The sequence below is a fragment of the Molothrus ater genome, chromosome 5 (assembly GCF_012460135.2).
Source record: "Molothrus ater isolate BHLD 08-10-18 breed brown headed cowbird chromosome 5, BPBGC_Mater_1.1, whole genome shotgun sequence".
NCBI classification, from domain to species: domain Eukaryota; kingdom Metazoa; phylum Chordata; class Aves; order Passeriformes; family Icteridae; genus Molothrus; species Molothrus ater.
The window spans coordinates 66,482,773-66,506,680 of record NC_050482.2 but is presented as its reverse complement, the minus strand read 5'-3'; the positions used below and the strand labels follow the sequence as shown (position 1 = coordinate 66,506,680).

General features: G+C 45.8%; 1 protein-coding gene across 5 annotated transcripts in view; it reads right to left on the bottom strand.

The window, feature by feature from the left end:
- The window catches only part of IQSEC3 (IQ motif and Sec7 domain ArfGEF 3), a 99,788-nt gene that overhangs the window by 23,659 nt on the left and 52,221 nt on the right, over nucleotides 1-23,908 (bottom strand). For 4 of the 5 annotated variants that reach the window (XM_036400979.2, XM_036400982.1, XM_036400981.2 and 1 more), the window contains exons 3-5: nucleotides 15,617-15,899; nucleotides 8,265-9,343; nucleotides 3,905-4,066 (exon numbers count right to left, since the gene is read on the bottom strand). In XM_036400979.2, coding sequence (XP_036256872.1) covers nucleotides 3,905-4,066; nucleotides 8,265-9,343; nucleotides 15,617-15,899 — 1,524 coding nt within the window. The remainder of the gene's footprint in view (nucleotides 1-3,904; nucleotides 4,067-8,264; nucleotides 9,344-15,616; nucleotides 15,900-23,908) is intronic. The other variant, XM_036400983.2, reaches the window with a different exon arrangement.

Sequence of the window (23,908 nt, the reverse complement as noted above, 5' to 3'; positions counted from 1 at the left end):
TGGTAGACACTGAAACCCTGGGGCAGGTCTCCAGTGACCCTCTCACTGGCTGCAGGACAGCCTGTAGTAGATTCTTGGATCTTACTGGATCTTCTTAGATCCTTCTGGATGCTGATCACAGTGAATGGTTATTTTGTGAGGTGCTTAAAATAGGTTATAAATGGGATTTATGCCCTGCAACACAAAATGCCTAAAAGCTGCACACCCAGACTAAACTAGCACACTGAGAAAAACAACACTCTTGAGGGCCCCATGTCTCTCATTGACAAAAGGAATTCATAAATTTCTAGAAGACAGTAAACTTGGTGGTGGCCAACAACAAGTGAGATAAATCCTAGTTTTAAAGACTGAAGTCTTTTCTATACAAGGAAATTACATACTGCATCTTCCTAAAGAGACAGACTGGAGTGGTTCAGTGTTATCAATGCATGTGTGTCAGTTATAGTCAGAAACTGTTGAAAATCTCCTGCTCTCTCTGTTGTTCCTCTGGCTAGCATGTAGAACTACTTGTGAATTATCCAGACACCTTTTTTGAGTTCCAAGAAAATCAGTTTAAGGTTGAGAGATAAGAGCATGAAGATGGAAAGGAGATTAGAATTTCAGGGCATTTAGGTGCTGGGCATGAAGGTGTGGGAAGGCAAAATAGCACACCAAAGTGCTCAATCCTCATAAAATGCTTACCTCACCTAAACCCCTGCCCTTTTACATAAAAGGCTTTGCAACCAGCATAGCACTTCTCTGGAGTTTTACATTCACTGGTGGCAGTAAAGTGGGATCATCTTCACAGTGCCAAACGCCACCCTGCACTCCTGAGCTCTGCTGTTTGACAGCAGGAACAGCCTTCTCTGTCAGCCAGCACAGCTTCAAAATCTGCAGAAGCCAAGAGAACTCTGCAGAGTTCTACAGACCTAAGTCTGGACAATACAGCTGAGTCTGGAGTTTATAACCTGGGCAGCTCTGCCCTGCCTCAGAATGCACAAGGGAGGCTGACACTTTTGCAGATGTTTTAAGAGCTGTGCTATTATTTATTCATGCAGCTGAGTTAATTCAACCTGGATGCAATAGAAACATCGCTCACAATACACAATTGCAACATAAGTTTTCACATCAAGCAAAAGCTAAACTAACACAGCAAGTAGCATCAATAATTGAACTTGCTTTTGGGAGGTAGAGGAGGCTCCAGGGTCAGGTTTGGGATGTGAAAGAGCACAGACATCTCTTCCTGCATACAGGCTCCCTCACTGCAGGTGATCACAGCCTGTCCAAGCACTACTGCCTGCTCATGGCCACCCTGCCTGGCCATTTGACCTCAGCAGGACTAAGTGCCTGTTCTTCTTCTGCCCATTTGGGCCACAAAAATGACTGTGGTATTGGGCAAATTGTGCAAAAGCTACTGTATGAGCTCTTCTGTCTGCTGCATGCTCTCCAGGGAATGCCATGTACCTTTACTGAGCGTGGGTGGATGTGGGGACAGCGAGACAGCCCTTGCAGAGTCTGTCCTCCCAACCTGTGCCAGTGTTCCTGAGCTAGTTTGATGGGAGTTGGATGGGGAATGAGAACCAGACAAGGTCTTAGGCAGCTCTAAAATGCCAAAAGGTCCCTGATCTGCCTCTTGCTCTCATAGAAACAGCTCGTAAGTTGTGACCAGCCCTCGAGATACAGTGCACTGGAAATGCCAGCATACTACACTACACTGCCAGCCCTCTTCTTCCTGCAGCATGGACAGGAAAAATATCCAGGATTATAATTCTGGGCCATGATTTCTCCTTTCAATGCCTTATTTCCATGCATGGCACACTGCTGGGTGTGCAGCCATTGCCCATCCAGCTCTCACGAGCAGCTGATGAAAAATTTGCTTGCAAAACTCACCAACTATGCTCAAGCATACCCCCAAGCTCAGAACTAGCACAGGAAGAAAGTACCTTCAAATGGCACAGCTACAACCAGCTGAATGTGCATGTTTTTTCCTTCCTATTTTAGAATATTCTACAAATATTTTAAGTCTACTTTTATCTTTGCCTTTATGGAAGACAAATTAGGCATTTATTGTGAAGAGGGGATGGCAGCACAGATTGACAGTGCAAGCATATCATCTGTGGCCTGGCAAGATCAGACACAGGTTTGAACCCTGAACTCAGACCCAGTTGTTTGATACCTGCTCAAGTACACAGAGTCCCTGCCCCAGATGTATCCATGCACACACAGCCTCAACATCTCAGTCCCCATCTTTGAGCCTTGTTTTCTACAGATGTTAACAGGATGGGCAAGGTCACTCCTTCACTGAATACTTGGAGTGTTACCATGAGAGGGGCAGTGGAAACTGCGAGTAATGAGCATGATGGAGTAGGGCCACCTGCTCCAATAGCTCCCATGCCTCATGCAGGAAAAGGAAAGGCAACCCCAGTGCAGCAGCTCCTGGGCACTGAGGCTGGGAGGCTGACACCAGGCTTTGCAATAGGCACTGCTCCCAGGAGCTGCTGACACTGAGTTTGTGGTCCCACGTGAGGCAGAGGAACATGATGCCAAATTTACTATTACAGGGAAGTGTCAGCCTGTTGTTGCAATATTCCCCTGTGTGTGCAGAGGCTAGGTTTGGACCTGAGCAGATTATCTGTGAGGGGAAGCAGCCCACACAATGCTTACTGGAGAAAAAGAGGCAATTACTTTTAATTGTAGTTCTCAGTGTGAAGAGACTGGACAGCACATGTGTATTGTTGCTGGACAAATCAATACTCCTACAGTATATTAAAAAAAGAGATGGCTCAAAGGTCACGTGGGTACCTGCAGAAATAAGAAGTAGCAATTGCAGCTGGAATTAATTTTAAAATTTAGGCCTAGATTTGGCTCTTGAACTTTGGCATCCTCCAGTTTTTCTCTGGAATAGAAGCAGTATGTGGATGGGATTTGGAGTTTCTTTATGGTTTGATTCAAGAGAAACCACTGCAAAATTCAAGGGAAATAGAGAACATTTTGGAAAATTGGGAGAATGTAATAAAGGACGCAGTGCAAAGGACTTCCTGTCTAATGGAAAGGCAGGTCTCACTAAGAGTTGTGCTTCTGCATAATAAAAGAAAGACATAGCTGAGTGCTGGTCCTGCCTTGAAATGAGTCTCTGAATGAACCAGACTTGAAAGAGGAGAGATGTGCAGGCTGAGAGATGCATGGCTTGTGACCAGGAGAGGGTGACGGTGAAAGAACTGAAGGAAACAATTCAGCAAAGGCAGCCACTGAACAGAAGCAGGAAGGGAACCTCAGATTTTGTTCTGTAAAGGGGCAGCTCAGCTTGTTGGAGATTTTGGACTGGGGATGCTCCTCAGTGCTCCATGGCTGCTGTGGCAATGACAAGCCCTTAGTAGCATCTTTTCATAGGCAGGCCTCCTCATCACCACAAACAGGACCTTGTAATTATCCTCATAATGCAGTTGGACCAACTCAAAAGGCCACCAATTTCCAACCTGGACGGAAAGAGAACTGAATATGTAGCCAGCATTCACTTCTCCCGACTGGTCTCACAGCAAGAATCAGATATTTTTCCTCCTCTGTCTCTCTTAGTACTTCCCAGAAGGCATCAGAGGTACTTTATATGGATGGGGTGAGACCTCAGCCAAAGAGTTTCCCAGCCCCCAAACCTGCCAGCAGTACTTGTTCTACCACCTGACAGTGCTGAGCTCCTGCTAGGTGACCGCAGGCCTGCTGAGGAAGGACTGAAATGAGAGAAGTGATGATATGAAGGGTGACACACATAGCTGGGAAATGTGTGGGGGATGCCAGATAGGGACTGGCAATGGTGGAGTTCCTGAAGAGTGGGGGCAAAGGGGCATGGAGTGCTTGCTGGTGCAGCCAGGGGTAGAGCTGGCAACTCCTTTAGAGTGGAGGGAGGAGGGGAAGAGATTTCCACACTTACTCCAGAACATCCCTGTTGAACTGCTTCTTGCTGTTGCCCAGGAATTCCCCAATCATCTGGCGGCTGAGGCCCTTGCGCTGCAGCAGGAAGTGTGCCACCCCAATGGGGGTGTCTGGGATGAAGCCTCGCGAGATCAGGAACTGGATCCCTTTGTCTGGGTTTCTGGAAGGGAAGGACAGAGACATGGTGAGTTTGCATGAGCTCTTGGAGGCATTGTTGCCTCTGGCTCACCCCATGGCTTGCATCAGTGCAGCCCTTGGTATGTGCCTGGGCTCCTATCCGTTCACGGCATGTCAGCAACGGGACTGGTTGGGGTGAGGGAAAGTGACTTGCTGTGGGCCCCCCTGGCTGCTGCTGAGGACAAAATGATGTCATAGGACCTGTTGTGTCACTTGCAGCACCTGCTGTCACCTGGTAATCACAAGTGGCATCCCACTGCCACAACAGATCCTACTGCATTGTACCACGCCTCATAAGTGACACTTCTGCCATCCATCTGCTCCACAGTCAGAGGCCCTTCCCTCTGTGAAGAAATTCATGAGACATTGCTGCCATGGTCTATGGGCAAATGAGGCTCAAGGCTCCAAGGGGAATAACCAAAAGCGGGCATTTTTTCTGTTAAACAAATAATTTTGTTTTTCATAGATTTTCAACATTCATTGTAGAGTGATACTTTTTTACCTTCCTCACCTGAGCTTGATGTTGGCTGCCTGAACAGAAATCCCATACTCAGATTTGTTTACCTCTCTTCTACTCCCCCCACCCTTAGCTGTGATTTTCTTCCTTTCTCTATTGATTCATGCCCTCAGGCAGAAATCTTTGTGTGTGAGAGAAGGCACCCAGAGAATGCTTTGTCAGAAGGAGGGAGGGAGCAGTGTGCAGCTCCCAGACAGAGGGCTTTTCTCCCTCTGTGGCTGTGAGCATCTCTCTGAGAGCAGGTCTGGTGCTGAGTGGGCCTGATTGCCTGGCTGTGGGAGTGATTTTCTGCTTCTTAATGTGCCAGTGTCTGTGCCTGCACACACAGCTCTTACAGAAGCAGAGTGGTTTGGGTTGGGAGTGACCTTTAAAGGCCATCTACTCCAACCCTCCTGCAGTGAGTGGGGACATTTTCAACTGGATGAGGTTGCTCAGAGAACCCTCCTACCTGATATTTTATATCTCCAGGGATGAGGCATCCACCACCTCTCTGGGCAACCTGTGCCAGTGTTTCACCACCTTCATTGTAAAAATCTTCTTCCTTACATCTAATCTAAACCAGCCTTCCTTCAGTTTAACAGCATTACCCCTGGTTCTATTGCCAAAGGCCCTGATAAAACATCTGTTCCCATCTTTCTGTCCTGGTTTATAAGCCCCTGTGTATATGGGAGTGCTGTGAGCCTCTGTGGTGCCTTTTCTTGCAGACGAGAACAAACAGTATGTGTGTATTGTGCAGGAAGTTTTCCTCCCATATTTCAGTCTGCCCGACTGAAGGGTCTCTGTCATGGTGCACTGTGCACAGGTGAATCACTGCAATGGCAGGAGGATTGCCACATTTCTTTGGTTCTCTGGGAGAGGTAAGAGGGTGACTTCATGATATGATGTCATACTTCCATCATTAATCCAAATTCAGGGTTCCTTGTCAAGGCTCAAGGAGTGAGTTTGCTCAGGCAGTTTCCTGGGGTGAGGAAAGAATAGGATGAGATTTCAGAGCACGTGAATGCATGATATGCACAGGCACAGACTGTGACATTGTCAGGTGGTGAAGTATGTGGGTGAGCAACATATGTCTAGCTATAAGGGGAGCTGCATTCAGCAGAATGGCCTGCTCCTTACAGGGGCCTCACGGACATGTAAAAAGTAGATGGGCTTGAAATAGCTCTGCTTACTCTGTAATGTCAAAAGAAAATATTCTGGGCAGTGTGGCATTGCTGGGGAGAGGGCTGCAAGAATAATCAGCCCATTAAATTTATAAACAGAAGAGGTGCAAGATCTGATAGCGAAAACCCCAGGCCTTCTTCAGGGAAAAGCAACAATACACCTTCTTTATTATCATACAGACCTACTGGTTCACTGCTGAAGAGTACAGGCAGAGTTCCCTGCTAAGTGCAAAGGTGATATGGTTGGGACACAAGTCAAACTAAGCACCAGAGATTCATAAAATGCACATCCACCTGCACACTGTGGTATTTTGCAAGGGACAGTACGGTGTTCACAACACAAGGATGAACTCAGTTACACCTGTGTGACTCCAAAGTCACTGGACTGACTTTGGATCCACTCCAGAGGAGCTGAGAGTTTAATATGGCCAGAAAAAATGCACGCATAGAATGGATGTGCAGGTTTCAGTAGAGATGGTACACACAATGCCATCAAAGGATGCAGGATAAAACAGTACAGCTGTGACAGTCCTCCTGCACTGCCTGGACTATAACTCAAAAAATTCTTTCACTAACAGCAGCCTTTCATCAGTTTTTCCCAGGATTCAATTTGTTCTGCACAAAATCCTGATAGCAATACAGCATCTCTGCCACTGAACACCTGCAGATGTATCCCACGTAGTGCAGCACGAAGCTTTTACCCAAAGGTGCAGCAGACAACTCTACTCCTCTCTCTCCTGAGCCTGGTCCCTGCTATTCATTTTTGGTGCTGCAGGGGTGTTAGGCAGAGCCAGCAAATGCTGCGGGATTCCTCAGTCCTGCTGTCTTTCCCTCTGCCCACGCAGCCAGCTGCCCACACACGCTGAGCTATCACAGCAGTGCTGCATAATGAAGCACTCACCATTCCAGGGATTTCACCCCCTCACGGTGCAGCAGGGATGGGGAAAGTGCCACTGCATCGATGTGTTTCCAGGGGCCTGCTCCAAGCCAGAGCACTCCCTTCCAAAAATGCACAGCAAAGCCAGAGAGACTGTGGCAGTTCCCACTGGAAACTGCAGGCTTTCAGCTCCTGCTCCAGGGAAAGCCAGGAAAAAGGATGTGCACACACACACACACAAACAGCCTCAGCTCCATGGCCTACAGATCAGTGCCTACATCCCAAACCCCACAAGAGTAAACTGGCTTCTCCCTGGAAATAGACAGGGAAAGCCACAACCAAATAACTGCAGAAAGCTTAATGGCCCTCCCAGCCCCTTGGAGAAGAAACTACAAGGGGAGCCACATGTCCCTTAGACACTGCTCAGAGATTGAAGAAAGACATCATTCCCCAGAGCTAACAAGTTATTTTTCTCACTCCTGTCCTCCAACCTGTACTCAGAACTGGAAATATGTCCCTCTCAGATCTGTAAGAGTCCCAAATCTGTCTGACCTAACACCACTTCACTTCTGGGTGTGCTCTGAGACCAACCCTAAAAACTCTCTTCCTGTTCCCTGCCTCCTGGAGCCTACATGGTACACATATATAAATCCTGTGCATTGCCCCTTTGTCTGTGAAAAACTTCTGCCTAGGGCTGCATAATGATCAGTCCTTGCTTTGACTAAAATGCCCACGCTAATGTGTGGAGAAACGTTCTCCTAGTATGGGTATATTGCATCCTCATTATTAGGGGACTCAAATGGAAACAAAGACAGAGATATGAGAGTGTGATGATAAAGCAAAACCCAGTACTTCTCATGGCTTGCTTAGATGACAAAAGTCTCATTAAAAGGCAATGAGCAAATCTAAATCTTAAGGGAGCTCAGCTCCTTTCTGCCTATCCACGTGTGACCCTGTGAGTTAAGCTCTTCTGATGGTGACCTCTGCTCTGCTTTTGCTTTCACACCTACAGCCTCCTCATAGGATATCAAACTCAGATATGTCAGAGACAGGTGACTAAACCTGGTCTGTCAGGTGAAAATATACCCAAGTATCTGAAGGAAAATGACAGCCAGAGAGAAATTTTATCATTATGACTCATACTGGGCTAGCTAAGCTCAGCTCTACCTCTGTCTCCCTCTCTCTTTACTTGGAATTGCCCTGTGTTAAGTAACCAGAGCTGGGTTTACAGTCCTAGCTATGTTTGGTGCAGGGTAGGACTTGCACCAAACTAAGCTAGGACTGTAGCTTAGGGCTCCTTTGCAACAGAGTGAAGCAGAGTGAGCCCAGGCTCAGCTGGTGGATGCCAAATGGACAGCAACTGGAACTGAAGGTTCAGTGAATTGTGAGAGCATGGGCACTGCTCATGGGCTTGTTCCTCTGTTAGGCAGAAGAGAAGGACAGTACTTGGGAGAATTTAGGGAAAGAGCTTCTGGGAAGCCAACCTGTGTTGTGCACTGCATACCCGGATGGTCATGCCCTTGAATATGGATGAACTTCCCTGGAGATGGATCTAGACCAAGAACCTGCCATCATCTGTTCCTGTGAAGCATAACACTGGCTGGGAAATAGAGGAAGAGTCACTTACATATTAAAGAGGTTCAGCCCAATGCGGTACAGGCGTTTCCTCATGGTGTCTGTGGAAAGTGTGGGCGACTTGCAGCTGGCTGGGTTCTCGCAGTGGTACCTTGGGAGACTGAGGATCATGGCCTGCAGGGCTTCTTTTGAGGACACCTCAGAGGCTGACTTGGCTGAGGTGGAGGTGCTGCTGCTGCTCAGCTGCTCTGAGTTGTCTGCATTCTCAGACTCCAAGCCTTTGCTTTGTCCTGCCTCATTGCTTGCATCAAACTGGAGCTTCTGCACCGCCATCTGATCCGGCTCAGCGCTGCTGTCCCCTGTGCCATTGGTACTGACATCCACCTCAGTGGAAGTGAGGCTGTTCTCAGGTAAGCTCTCTGGGGCAGACAGTAGTTCACTGGCTTCTCCCTCCCCTTCTCCTGGGCTTTCTTCAGCCTTGGTAGCTGGAGACAGCCCAGCCTGGTCGTTGCTGCTGAGACAGTTTGCCATGGACACCGAGGTAGATGATGAGACAGAGATGTTCTTGTTGTCGATCTGCACTGTGACATCTCGAAAAGCCATCATGAGAGTGCTGCTGCTCTTGGGTAGAGTATCTGGCAGGAGACCTTCCTCCTTCTCCTGATCCTGTAGCTCAGCCTCTAAGTCTTGGTTTGGCTGCATGGAGCTAGCACTGAAGGTCTCCCTGATCTGGTAGGAGCCCCCATCTTGCAGGGAGCACATGGTCTTGAGGCTCCAGGTGCTGAGGGCGTCATCGATGGATTTCGCCAGGGACTGAACTTGTTCAGTGAAGGAGTCCTCCAGCTCGGTTAGTGCCCCACTGATAGTGGCCGGCAGGGACGGGGACCTCACCAGCGGGATGCCCACGAAGTTGTACCCCTCCACCAGGGCCTTCTCCGCGGAGAAGCTCTCCGAGTTCTGCACGCGGACTTTCCTCAGGGAGATGCGGCGCGGCATGCGGCTCTCCAGCAGGGAGTTGCGGATCTTCTCAAAGTTCTTGCTGAGCTGGTACTGCCGGAACGCGGTCTGGATGGTACAGGCTGCCCTGCGGGACACCAGGTGGCCGCCGTATTTGTGTTCTAGCATTTCGATCTGAAAAACAGACAGCAGATACGTTAGTTCTTGCTGATTGCCTCCTGATGGCTTCTTATTGTCCAACTTCCTACACTGATCAGTCTTCAATGACTCTCAAAGGAACTTCTGACACCGAATTAACTTTTCCCTGCAATGCCATGCCCCTGATTTCAACAGAAGGTTCCCATTTGGGCATGACTGGCTAAATCATCAGCGCCATGAGCTTCCTCACAGCTGTAATGAGATCCTGCCTCTTCCTAGAGTGCCAGTCATAAAAGCTGGAGCCTGCAGGTGCCCTTCCCTTGCAGACTCACTTCTGATGGCCTTCAGGGCAGGTTCATCACTGCAGTTGCAACATTCCAGCAATATGTCTTCCTGCTCAGCAGTGCTCTGGTAATGTCAAGCATTATCTCTTGTCTCAGAGTGTTACTAATGCTTCTCTCCTTCTTAGCAACCTTAGGAAATACTCTTAGCAAAAGGAGAAATCATTCAGAAAATGGAAAAAAAAAATTAAACACAAAGAATGCTGGCTTGATCTAGCAGTTAGCAAGAAACATAAACTTCCATATAAGTTAGTGGAGGCTGAGCTTGTTCTGAGTTGTGTCTTTTAAAAAGTACTCTGAATCCCAAAGTGTCTTCCTTTTTGATATCTGAATTTTTCAGGTGTCAGCCAGCAATGAAAAGAAAAATACCCAGAAAAAGAAAGACTCTCAGTTTTGAAAGGAAAAAAGTCAGAATTTTAAATGTTGAGACAAGATAATAAAAAATGCAGAAGGAGGATTTACCTGAGCTGGTAATGACAAACACATGTAAATACATCGACACACACCATCTCAACTGGCTTCAGCAAAGCAGGTGTGTATGGCTGTTCCTGTAGTCTAGAATTTAAACTTCCTGGAAATCCCCCCACTCTTCCTCTGCAGCTGGGCTTTCACTAACAAATTCCAGGAGAATGACAGATTATTTGGTTCCAATGAATGACTGACAGAGGAAAAGGGGGACAGTGTGAAGGTGAAGGTGGAAGATGGGGTTAAAAAAAAAAAGGAGAATGAACTCAAACTACCTTCACTGAGGTTTAGGCTATAAGCTATCATTGGCACTACACAGGGCAGAGTGCAGGTGCAGACTGTAGCGTTAATATGTGTCTGCACACATGTAGAAAAACCAAAAAAAAGTTGAAAGGCAGGACTGAGAGTGCTGGTGAAGTCAGTCCTGAATTAGCAGAGGAGTCACTGCATCAGTCATGAGGTGAATTTGAGCTCATTAGCAGAACCAAAGGACAAGTTTTACTGACTGCATCCTCATCCCCAGACACAGCACTTGTCCCTCACCATGCCTTGTTGGCCCAGTACTCACAGTTTGAAAAGGTGAGCTCCACAAGATCTGAATTTAAGTGCAAATTGCTTTCACAGTCCAAGTGAGACTGAGCATGAGCTCACAGAGTCATGTTGTGTCACCTGCTTCCTTCTTTTTCATAGCATGACGTAAGTTACAGATAAAACCACCAGTGAGTGATGTAGGTACACGTAAAGACCTGATCTGACAGCTATGAGAAGTGTAAATGACCTCTGGAATCTTTCCAATACTGACTCCTCTGGAAGTAGAGGAAGATAATGTGACCTTGGGAGATGACAGGCAGAGAGGAGCAACCTAAGCCCAGCCCCATTTTGTGTCTGCACTGGTGTCCTGGCTGTGGAGCAAGCACTGGGAGGCTGAAATTTAGGGAAGAGAGTGGGATGGGGAGCACATCCTTTCATATTTCCCTCTCTGGACATGAAGCAGGGACCTTTGCCTTGTGCTCAAACATCAGGTGATCAGGTGATTCTGTTTTCTGCCTGCCTTGCCCTTGAGCTCATGGTCTGTCAAAGGCGAACATCAAAGCCCAGCACTAAGAAATACCAGCAATTTTCTTAGTGATGGCGTTGGCCACTGCAGTTGCAGAGGTAGCTGGCTCAGAGCTCTGTTTACCCCTAATTTAAAGAACATTTGCCTAATACTTTCACTGCTGCCCTCCCAGAAATGGTCTGCATAAATGTTGCTAAAAATCACCCCCCCAGTAATCATGGGTACAGTGTCATTTACCACAAGACCTGGCAGCAGGCCTTTTGGATAAACAAGGACATCTTAAATCCTGCCATAAAACCAACACTCCTGATACATGTCTTTAAAGTTGGCCTGCCTGGAAAGAGACTGAACTATCCCTTGACCCATTCCTTCAGGATGAAGGCTCATGCAAATAAATATAAATTACATCAGTAACCTGCAAAGGCCCAACCCAGACAGTTATTACTGACTACTCACCATTGAAATAATGATCTGGTTAATGAAATAATAATGATCTGGTTAATGAAAATGTAGAGCTAATTGTGTTAGGAGAAAAAGAGGAACAAATGAGAGGGACAGAATAACAGTAAAATGCAAAATAAAGCAGAAGCAAGAGCCTTACAATTATCTGAGGTTTCCAAGGAGGTGAGAGCTAATTCTGAAAACAAGAAATTCATATGCTCTGATCTTATTAGAGGCCAAGACAAGATGCCATTGCTGATCTAAAGTAAAAGGCCAGTTTATCTCATGCAAGGACAGTGCCAAAAATGGCAGGCTTTAATAGCTAGTGAGGAGAGATCCTTCTAAAAGTCTAAAGGAACAGAGCAAGCTGTCAGTACCTCGATAAAAAACATCACCAGCTTTTTGCAGTCCATAATCTCAGTCCTCCCAAAGGACTAAGGCATTAAGGAGCAGAACAAGATCTGAAGTGAGAGGGCTCCTCATCAACTAGTTTGTTTTCTAGTTCATACCAGGGGTGCAAGGCTGAGTTCTGCATGTGATCCACTGCCTGCTGGCACTGTCCAAAGCAAGGGGAATCCTACAGTATCTTTCAGCAGGCATAGCAGGGACAGGGAGTGTTCCAAGGGATGCTTGAGAAGACTGGCAGAGCTATATGCAGCATCCCCATAGAGTGAAGTGCCCTCCCCACCCTTGTTTGCTAGCAGTGGGTCTCTGTCTCTCTTTCTTTGCTGTTGCCCAGATATTTGCTGCTTATGGATGTCTGAGACATACTCATTTGCTGTCAGACTGAGCTAACTGACAGTCCAAAGGAATTAAGGATTTCACACAGCTGTAGCTTGTGTTCTTCCCCTCCAGAGGAGGGGAGGGCGTCTGTTAGCACCACAGCAGTCATGGGTAATGGAGATATAAGTCTGGATGGCTGGAGGAACCTTCTGTTCTCATCTGAGAGCTGAGAAAGGCCAGACATGATTGGCCTTCTCTTGCTCCTAATAAACCCCACGAATTACAAGTAATTGCCTACTTAAAGCTACTCTTCTCTGGGGAATGATCCGACAGCCGGCGCCAAAGGAAGGGGAGAGCAGGAGGGGGATCAGGGGGGGATTTCAAAGAATAATTAGCTTAATACATTTCTGGGCCTCAGTATGAACACTCATTCTGAGCAATTGTGGCTGAATTAGAAATGGCTGTGAAATATCCACTGCCACGAGGGATTGCATATGAAGGGAGATTTAACAAGGTCAAGGCAAGCCAAACTGCAGGCCTGGATATGGCCAAACATCTGAGGGGCACACCCCATGGCTTTGGTGCCGTAGGCATAAATTTATAAATCTGCCAGGAGAGACCACTTATTCTCTGTTAGCACTGGTTTTCTACCCAGGTTGCCACCATGTTATAACCAGAAAAGAATCAGGCTCAGGGACAGAATCTGAGTCACTTAAGGCAAAAAAATATTAGAAAAAAAATACTTAAAAAGCATGCATGTCACTAATTTTTAATGCTTCTCCCTCCCTCCAGCCTCTCACAATGCAGGACGTTGCTATAAGGGATATTTGTTAATGGAGTGTTTTCCTTTATCCGTAGGACACGTGCTGCCCTTCAGCACAGCCCAAGTGTATGTATGACTGAAAGCATTTTCCCTACATTACAATAGAGTCTAAGCACAGGGGAACTTTAGTACTTGAGTCTCTGTTCCAGCCTCCCAGCATAGAGTACTTCTGCTCTGTGCAGTGTCAGAATTCTCTGCTTCATGGAGTAGTGTAGGGGAATAGAATATAAGTAAATAAAGGTAGTATAGAAAGTAATCTTATCCCCTAAGGGCTGCAGCTGAACCAATTACTAAAGATTAGGAGCAGGCCTGATGTTAACAGGCTGCAGCTGTAGCCAATCAGAAGAGTGTTATAAAAGAGTGGATTGGGAGGAACTGGAGTCAGTTGGCTGCTGTGAGGACAAGGAAGAGTCGGTGCCCAGAGGAGCTGCCTACAAGAAATGTCAAGGAGGTATGAAACTAGCAATAAGGAACCCTTACAATGTAATGATAATAGAACTCTTGCAATATAATGACAACAGGGTAGGGAGCAAGGAGAGCCGTGAAGCCACTCACCAACTCTCTAGGATGATGCTGAGGGGCTATGACTGGTCCAAGTCTTGCAGAGGAGGCTGCACTTTACCCTTCTTCCTTACTAGCACTCAATTCTCTCTCAAAAGGTAAATGTGACTTCAATTCTGCAATGAAACTGAAAATGTCTCCTTGCACCTTTTCTTTTACTGTGAGTTCTATTCCTGTATTACAAGTTCTCCTATAAGTAGCGTTCTACTGGGACAGCACTGTGCAGGTCCTATCATTGTTATTCCTATTTAAGAAATCTACCTGATGAGTAAACTGAGAGGAGTATCTATAAAAACACATACTACAGTGGAAGAATTTTACTTTTCATGGCCTGAAAAACCCCCCTTCCAGAGGCTGCAGGCAATTCACTGAAGACACCCATGAGTCTGGAGAGGCACACAAATTGTAAGGCCCCTTTGGTGTGAGGAAAGTGGTTTCACCGAGGAAATAGGCTCAGTCCCTGCAAGGTCATTTCTGTGAGGCACCAGACATTAATGAACAATCAGCTGAACATGTCTCTCTTGTTCACATGCATCCAGGGCAGATTTGGCCTCTGCTGCAAGAACAATGATATGGCAACATGACCTTAAAGCTAAAATAACGCAGGACAGACACTCCCCAGGACAAACCAGAGCAGCTGTAGGCTAAGAACATGCAGTCAAGATGTGGCCCACCCTGAAGATATTCACATTAGCTTGTGAAGCCTGTTAATTAGTCTATCTTATTTTTTTCCTGGTGTGACGCAAGAATTCTGAGTATGCAGCATTTTGAGAAAGACAGGATTAGAGAGCAAATGTGTCTCTTTTGCTCGGAAATCTATTGGTCATTGATCTGACATGTATGTTTAGGGACAGCATCTGTGCCTTGAGGGAAGTGGTAGAGAGATTTCCCAGAAGTAGCAGCTTCTTCTGTGGAAACCTCATTAGCAGAGACCCTTCAGCTGCAATTGCACAGCTTCCACTGAACTCTCCCCCTGTCAGTTGTCCTCCTCACCTCACAGACTGCAGGGTCTGCCTGTCCTACAGCCTCTGACTGAGCTGCCTTCCCAGGAAAAGGCACAAATTGTGCTTTAGGTTCTGTTTTGCACAACAGCTCTCCTGGACAGTAATCTGTAGAGATGAGAAGGGAGGGGACGCATAGCACCTGTGAAGGAGGAGGCCAGCTGCCATTAGCCCCTGTCCCCCTGTCTCCTGCTGGGAGTCCACTGGGACACACAGCTAGAGATGGGCATGCTTGTGCTCTGGAGCTAGGCTGTAGCCCCAGGCACAGAATGCAACTTGTAGGACTGAATAATTTTCTTTTATTCTGGTAAACTTGCCTATCTCTTCAGCATCCTCCTCTGGACTGAGGGCAGCGGTGGCAGCAGTGCACAAACATTGTGGTAGATGCTGTGCAGGACACTCATTGAATAAACCCCACTTCCTCTTGAAAGCTCATGCTGGTACAGAAGTGTGCTGGGGGCCTGCCCTGCATGCTCCAAGATGGCAAGATGGTTCTTGGAGACTCATCCATGAGGGAAGTAATTTGGAACAACCAGTTGCTGGGAGCCCAGTTGACACTGTACACTTGAGAGTAAGGCACTACCCTTGGATGCTGCTGCTTTTGGCTGCCTGCAACCCATCTCTAAGCCTACACTCACAACTGGGTTTCCAGGTCCATTTTGGACCACTGAATCCAGGCAATGAGGAGCATATGCCAGCGGGTTTGGGTGAAAGAGTGACTCAGTCACAGAGGGGAATCTACTTCCTCCATCAGCCTCACGTGGAGGCTAGGCAGGGCAGAAGCTCCAGGTGAACAAAAGGCTAATGTATTTGCTGAAAGTCATTCCACCACAGTGCAAATACAGTCCCACCCTCCCCATCCCCTTCTCCCACAGCCTGAGGAGGAAGCCTTGGTACCTGTTTATTCTTTAGGTCAAGGGAGAGCTCATAATCGGAGGCAGCCGCATGGGAACACGAGGCCGTCCCTTTGCTGCGCTGCACTCTCACTGGGGAGCCCGTGTGGTGGAGGCTCGCCTTCTGCACCAGAGGGGAACACCCCGCTGCCTGCTCTTCTTGGAGCTCCTCATGCTGGGCTCTTAGCGGGTCGGACCTGCCTTCCTGGCCACTCTGTCTGCCGGCCTCCTTCGGATCCTCCGTTTCACACCCGGCTTTCTTGCTTGTGGAACCGCTGGGATCGTCACTGTGAACAAAACGCAATGTTTTGCTTTTTTATTTGTTTATATTATATTTGATTTATGACCATGTTTGCTGCTGTTTGTTATACTCCTTCCCTGAGCTGCGTTTTAAATGTCTAGGGAGCCTGGGCTGTCGGGGGTCTCCTCCAGTGATGGATCAGGATTGGAGGTTGATCTATCCAAAGCTCTGATGCCTCCCTCTCCAAGGGCAGGCATCCCTGTATGAACCAATCCTGTGACTTCTCAAACTGCCTGGTTTCCTCTGTTCCAGCTGCTGCAGTTGGAGGAGGTGGAGAGCCAAGGAAGGTGTCATGGTCTGTGGACACCTCTCCTGCCCTTTGGAGCAGCTGGCAATCACCCCTGTGCACCTGCCACCGACTGCTCAGCATCTCTGCACACCCTGAGTCCCATCTGGCATGGAGCCTGGATCCCAAGGAACCAGTTTCCCCTTGGAGTTCCTAAGGGCATGTGGGAAATGGGGCAGGGGCGGCTGAATGGTGCTGAGTTTCCAGAGAAACTCTTGGAGAGCTGAGAATATGAAGGGGCAACAGAGCCAGCCAGCCCTGAGATCCTGACCCTTTAAAGGGTGTCTCCAATACAGCCATAGCAGACTGCAGAGCTTCCATGAAAGAAGCTGCCTCTTCCTCACCCACAAATTGCTGTGCCACTGAGATCTTGTGGAGAAAGCAAAGTTCACTGTTCTCCTGTCAGCCACAGCAGCAGCTGTGTGAAGCCAGGGTCTGACAACAGTGCACCCTAAGAGAAGGGGACATCTTGCTCCAGGCACGATGGGATTAGCATGTCTGATCCATTGAAGTGATGAGGAAGTCTGTACTTAACCCCTCTTACAAAGTATATTCCAAAATCATCCAAATTCAAACAAGATTTTGTTGTTCTGGGGTTCTGTTTGAACCATGAGTGTTTGTTCATTGTTACCTTAGCCTCCTTCTTGTAGCTACAGAGGAATAATTTATGATTTCCAAAAGTGCACAAGCCTACTGGCTGCTACTCCACCAAGTGCATCAGACACAGTTCCAGTGGTTTCCAAGGGATGAGCATTCAGCTGAGAAACACATCCAGTTTGGATATAATTACTACAGAACCAATGCATTTAATTTCACTGAAACCAAGGATGTATATTGCCTCCCATACTTAAATGCTATTAAATGATTTAATTCACTTCTGAAACATATCTCTTTCTCTTGGATTTGCTCCACATATAACCAGTTCTGCTATCAACTAGATAATAAATCATTTTATGATTGGTGTTGATGTCAGAGCAAAGAGAGGTAAATTAGATATGATTTTATGTAGTGCCCAAATTACTTAGAAGCATTTAAGTCTCATTTTCAAAAGTGCTGTATGCCCTTAAGAGTCCAAATCTTCTAGCTGTAAATAGACTTTGCCTCCTAAGCCTCTGAGCACTTTTGCACATTTACTAGTACTTTAAAAGGAAGTTTATTCTCTCCAGTGGCAGCTTTTCTGTTCAATAGATTAACAATCAAATTTAGAAACATTCCCACAGTTTCTAAGAGGGCTCCAAATCTGATGAGCCAGACACTACCACAACTTCAGAATTAAGAAAGATGAAGGATTTAAATTTAGAAAGTTTCTTCTTTTATACACATGCTTATAGTCACCAGTTAGACTTAAAAAATAAATTCACAGAAGAAATCAGTCTCTTACGTAAATGCTCATACGTAAATGCTATATGACCAACTTTGTCAAAGAGTATTAAAGTGACATCTTTGCATAATCATCAGTCAGGAAATACATTAAAATGAAGCATAAAACTGTTCTTTTAGGTTGAACACCTTATCAAAGTTTGCATTGTTCTATTCCTGATGCTACAATTTTTCCTACATCTAAAGATATTTTTAACTCTTTATTTTTAATTCTTTCTCTTCTATGTCTATCTACATAGCAGGAAATCTTACTAAAGGATTTTTCCCTTACATATCTCTACTGTAACATTTTTACTGGCAGCTCCTGTACTGTCCATTCTGACTTTAACCAGCAGAGCAGCAGTTTTTATCCTCAGCCTAAAGGAAAATCAGGTGACATAGATTTGATCACATTTTCATTGAAGTGCATGGCAAAAGCTTCCTGAGCATTTCGGTGGGATCTGGACTGTGCCCTATAAAGCAATTTCAGCTAGATGCATAAGCTCTCATTCAGCAAGACACACACTCCAAATTGCTCAGCTGAGTCAGGGCCACAGTGGCCAGTGTGACCTTCTTTAGGGCAGGTCAGCCCCGAGGCAGTCAGATGGAGAGCTCGCCTTCCCCCGACTCCCCTTGGAGCCTGAATGGACTCTAAATGCCAGCAAATATTCCCTGACATGATGGTCCTCTAAGCACTGGCACATGTGCTTAGCTCTGTTTTCCTGAGGACTCCACTGGCTGGTCTGGGTAGAGCATGGAGTGTGTGTAAGAGTTTGCAGCACTCGGTGCCGCTGCTCTGTAAGGAGGACATCACCTCTCGTGGGTTCATCTCTGCTTGGTCTTCTGTCACACAGAATGTAGAGCCTGAGTAACATTCACAGGATATCCTGCATCCACTGGCAATATAAGAGCAAATCAGCAGGCTTTGTAGAATCAGACTAACCTAGACTGGGAGGGAAGGCTGGAGGTGTCTCCTCAACTCCCTGCTCAAAGAAGAGCCATTTTCAGAGGCAGATAAAGTTAATCTGGACCTTTTCCAGGCAGCTCTTAAGCATTTCCAGACATTAAGGTTCCCCAGGCTCTCTCCCCAGCCTGGACCCACCAATCCCTGATCCAGCAACACTGTAGGAGTGCTGGTCCCCAGCCCTGCCACAGCTTTCCCCTTTATATGGCCATGGACACACATGATCTGGACCCCAAAGACTGACTCCTTAACTTGACCTTAGACTTGCCACAACACCACAGACCTACTGATAATGGGCTCTGTCTGACCCTAGGTACCCTCCCCACACCCAATTCTGACCCTGGCCAATGAGGCACAGGGTGTTGGACCAACCCAAATTGCTCAAGAAGCCTCCTTTAACCTCATTAGGCATTTAGGTTATTCAAGACACAGGAGGGCCCTAAGACTGGAAGGACTATTCAGGCACAGATGTGTGAGAAGCACCATCCCCCTCAGCACTGCTCCCCCAGGGCATTACTGAGGTCCCTAAAGACTTTGTGCTGGGATAAGGACATCAGCTAAGCACACATACACATTAACCTTTCCTTCCTCCTCCATGCATGCTCTGAGCCCAGTGGACACAGCCATACAGAATGGATTGTGCTTATGCATGGAATTTCCTCAGGGTCAAAATTCAGTCAAGTCAAACTCAGATTCCATTGGAGCATTTGTCAGCTAGATGTTTTTATGCTAAATATAGAATTTTTAACCCCATGCTGGTTTGGCTGTGGTGCTATCCAGGATGCAATAGCAAACACTCCTGCTGAAGTGGGAGTTTCTACATGTTCTGTTGTGGGGGAAAAAAATAATGAAATGGCTGAACCATTAAATCATTTTTAAGTTCTTTTAGTGTGAAAAAAATCTAGGAACAAACAAACAAAAAAGCAGACTTATTTCACCTTTGAACAAACCTGGGAAATTTCAGTTTCAGCAGTAAACTTCAGTGACTTTTAAGCAGTGGAAAAAAGGGGTAAAGACTGGTTTTGATTAGCAGTCTGAATGTTACCATTACAGCCCTATGGTTCCATGTACAAAACCTCTATTTCTCCCAGGTTTACTCTCATCTTGAACCTGTTTCTGAGGAAGTGTTTTGGGAAGGCCTATTCTTGGTTTTCTAGCAGCAATGGCTGATGAAGCCACAAATAAGAAATAAGATACACTGTTGAAGATGAAAACTGATGCTACAGTGAAATAAATAAAAACCTAAGAAGTCTGACAAGTTTTAAAACTTAACAAGTTTTCCTCTGTCTTGAGTGACACAGTTGATTTGCATTGGTAGGACACAGGGTTCTTAACAAAAGAAAGTTCAAGAGCTATTATGGTCACAGTAACAAAAAAAAACCCAAACAGTAAGGAAAGTCAGGAGAGGAAGGATAGAAAGTATAGCATGAAAGATCTCTGGGGGGAAAAAAATGTTATTAAGCAAATTGGGGGGATTCACCTGCTTTCCCTTGGCCAGTAAGCAATCAGATTCCCTGGCTGTGGGATGAAGAAAGGGAATGGAGCTATTGCTTGTTCTGTTTCTTGGATGAAAAAATTGGTCTAATCACCTGTAACAATTGGTCAAACCACCTGTAAGAGTCCCATGCAGAGTCTAAGGTGTGAATCCCAAAGTCCCAGCCAAACTCCAACTAGTTCAATTAGTTTGAATCCCAGCCTCACCCCTGCAGTTTCAGCTGTAGTAAGTGCTCTTTACTTGCTGTCCTCAAGTATCATATGCCACCATTATGCACAGCTTTTACAGTCATACAATCAGGTAGAGAAGGTTTGTAATTTCTTTGAATTCTGTTTGATTCAAAGTTGCAATATTAATGTAAATTGTTTGCAATCAGGTAAAAAGGAAAACTACAAATTCAGCTGTTCTCTTCTTCCTAGATGTTCCTACATGACTTTTATGACCCACAACGAGCCTAGTCACTGTTACAAATAGATTCCATCTGCTGTGAAAAGCATCTCTCATGTTTCAGGTATGTCCTGCTCATTTGCACAGTTGACTTGTATATGCCTGCTGCAGACAGCTTTGTTAACAGAAATGGTTACTACAGACAATCTGACTCAGGGCTTATATAAAGTACTATCCCCAGTCTAGCATTTCAAAACAGGGGTATCAGGGTTGTGAGCTGAATCCCAGTGCTTGTTTCAAGAAGGCAGGATGGTGACAAAGCTCTCACTGAGACAATTCAGCTGGCACCCATATATATTTTTATTTAGCACAAGTAAATCAGACTTCTGATACTAAGCTTTTATGTGCAGGTTTCTCGGGAAGATTTTATATAAGGATTAGAGTAAGGGAAGGATGAAGTGAGAAGATGGAAGAGAAATGTTGTAATAGTGAGGTTTTTGTATTACTCTCTTTTTTCTCTCTCCCTGCTCTTATGGAAGCATAAAGACCAAATCAGTGACACTAAATTACCAAGCCAGAGAAGCCATATACCCATTTCTAGCTGTATCAACTCCACATGTCTGCACAGAGCTGTTGTGTCACTGTCTGTCCTGGGAGAGATATGACTGCTTTGCACCTGCTAGAGCATCAGGATGTTGCACTTCCTTGCATACTCCTCATCACCTCTTTGCTGCTGGAAATACATGTTTCCAGCTGGGAAAGGAGCTGTTTCCAGCTGGGAAAGGAGAAGTGCAATTCTAATTGACAACTGTGGAGATGAACCATGGTTATCTATTGTATCTTGACTGTCAGGCTTAGACATTCCCATACTGCGTGACTTGAGAAACAACACACAGCCCCTTCCCCTCAAACATCTCAAGGCCATTTCAAGGCAGATCTGCAGGCAGGAACACACAAGTTGGATGCTCCAGACATTCCATTGCACCACTGTCAAATACCAGAATGAGTTCACGGTCTGAGAGGAGTTTTCAGAGCTCTCAGAAAAGTGTTTGCAGGGTGGCTGAGTGACTAAACAGGGCTCAAGGACAAGAAGAGCCGCTCTTCTCAAGGACAATAATGTTAGTCCTGTAAGAAATTAAAACTGAGCTTTCTCACTGATCATGCCAGAGCTGCAGAGCTCCCATGTGGTCACCACACAAAACTCATCTCTTTGTGCCTTCTCTCCTTTTCCAAGAAGAAAAAAATGTGCACATAAATAAGAGCAATAACAGAGTAACAACAAATAGCAGTGGTTCCTCTGGATTTGGTGGGTGGTTTAAGAAACTGAAGAAGAGAATGTTCTTGTTGCCAGGTACAATGGTTATGCAAACAGGTCTAGCTAATCATACAGAAGGAAGCTAGGGCTGTGAGGTGTTACAAAAGTACTGCAGAGGCTGATCTTAGCTCTTTTTTGTGTCTCTGTGTCACTCCAGGAGGAGACCATATTTCTGTTTCCCATGTATAACTTACCAAATGCCTTCTTCATAGCATTCAAGGTCAGAGAGCAGGATTGTGACCTGTAACTGAGGCAATGACTACCTGGACTAGTTGTGAATGACCACAAATTTTATGCATCAATTTCTCAGTGCTCCTTATGAGGATTGGTTGGTTATAGTACATATACTGTTCTTAAATTGCTGTAAGTGATTAATAGCCTGATCCATTGCCTCTCATGGTCTTAGATGTATATAGACTTCAAAGCTTCAGAATTAAAAAAAACCCTGCAAAGTACCATACAGAGAATTAGAAAAAGAGTTCACTGCTAATGCCAGCAGAATGGAGTCCAGACCCCAAGTCTGCAAAAACCTGTGCTTCCTCTGTCTTTCCTAAGCTTCCCTGCTCAGAAAAAAAACCCAAAAAAAAACCAAAAAACCAAAAACCAAAAAAAAACCCCAAAAAACTCCAACAACAAAAAAACAACTGCTGACTTAGCAGGGTCCAAAGTGCCTTTTCAGTTTATTTCACTTCAGTGTTCCCTGAGGATACCCATGACATGTGGTGAATGGGTTCATCAGAATTCAATGGAAAAAAAAAAAAAGGCTGAGACAGGCTTGGTAATATATTATGGGATCTTTGCAAGGTTCAGAGATTTCTGACATGCAGGGGGCCTGAGTGCAAAAGAATTGCTTCTGATTTGCTTAGAAGTTCAAGTTTTAGGGTGATTTGGAGGCAGTGCTCTCTGGGAGCCTGCTGAAACTGATGGAAGGCAAAAGTCCTCCCTGCCAGAAAGGCAGGGAACTTGGAACTTGATCTTGGCAAATCATCCCCTGCCAGCCAGGCTGCAGCTTTCTCAGCCAGTCTCCCCCAACAAAGACAAATGCAGGAACAAGATTCTGATTTTGTCTACATTCATTTAACACCTTGCAAAGCAGTGGCATCAAGCCATCTTCTCACACTAGTTTTACCCAGGAGGAATTAATGGTAATTAGCCAAGCTCATTACCCATCCCAGAATATATTACTTATTTCATAAAAGGTCTGGCGCACACACACACCTGTAAAACAGATTTGACAGTATGGTACAGTAAATATGTTGGAAATCAATTAAATTTAACATCCTTTAGCACAGACTGAACCAGGCAACATCTTTTCAGCACCACTTGAAGTTTTTTTGGTGAGATGTACATTAAGCAGACAGAGAATGCAGTAACACTAGCAAGACCCTTCTGTCCCACAGGGACCAACATGCTAAAGCCAGTGCCTTCATGTGACAGTGTTCACAGGGGTTCTTGCATGAGGGAAGAGACGAGGATCTGACTCCATGTTTCAGAAGGCTTGATTTATTATTTTATGATATATATTACATTAAAACTGTACTAAAAGAATAGCAGAAAGGATTTCATCAGAAGGCTAGCTAAGAATAGAATAGCAGAGAATGCTAACAAGGGTTTGTGGCTCAGGCTCTGATTGGCCATTAATTACAAACATCCAAGATGGGCCAATCACAGATCCACCTGTTGCATTCCACAGCAGCAGATAACCATTGTTCACATTTTGTTCCTGAGGCCTCTCATCTTCTCAGGAGGAAAAATCCTAAGGAAAGGATTTTTCATAAAAGTTGTCTGCAACACCTTCATTTCAGATTTACTCTTTAAACTTGATCCCCATGTGCTGTGTAATTCCCACAGCGTTGTGCTGTTGTGCCTTTTGCTACAGAGCAGCATTACAGGAACTAATTGTTTCTGAAGCCCCCCATGACATCCTGGTGCAAAGATGACTGTCCAGGTGTCAGACTGGGCTGGCCACCGGTCTGAGGGCCTGGGTCTGCATGACAAATTTCATCTACCAGAGGAATAATGCTTTTCCAAGAGGACAGACAGGCTCCAGAGGGTGGCTGGGAATAGCTAAGGCAGCTCTCACTTTATGAGAAGTGGTGTTCATGGTGCAAGGCTGGCTGTTCTGGGTGGTGTGGGTGGCTGTCAGATTTTTTTTTCTTATAGTTGCTACATGTGTCTGGATGACACCT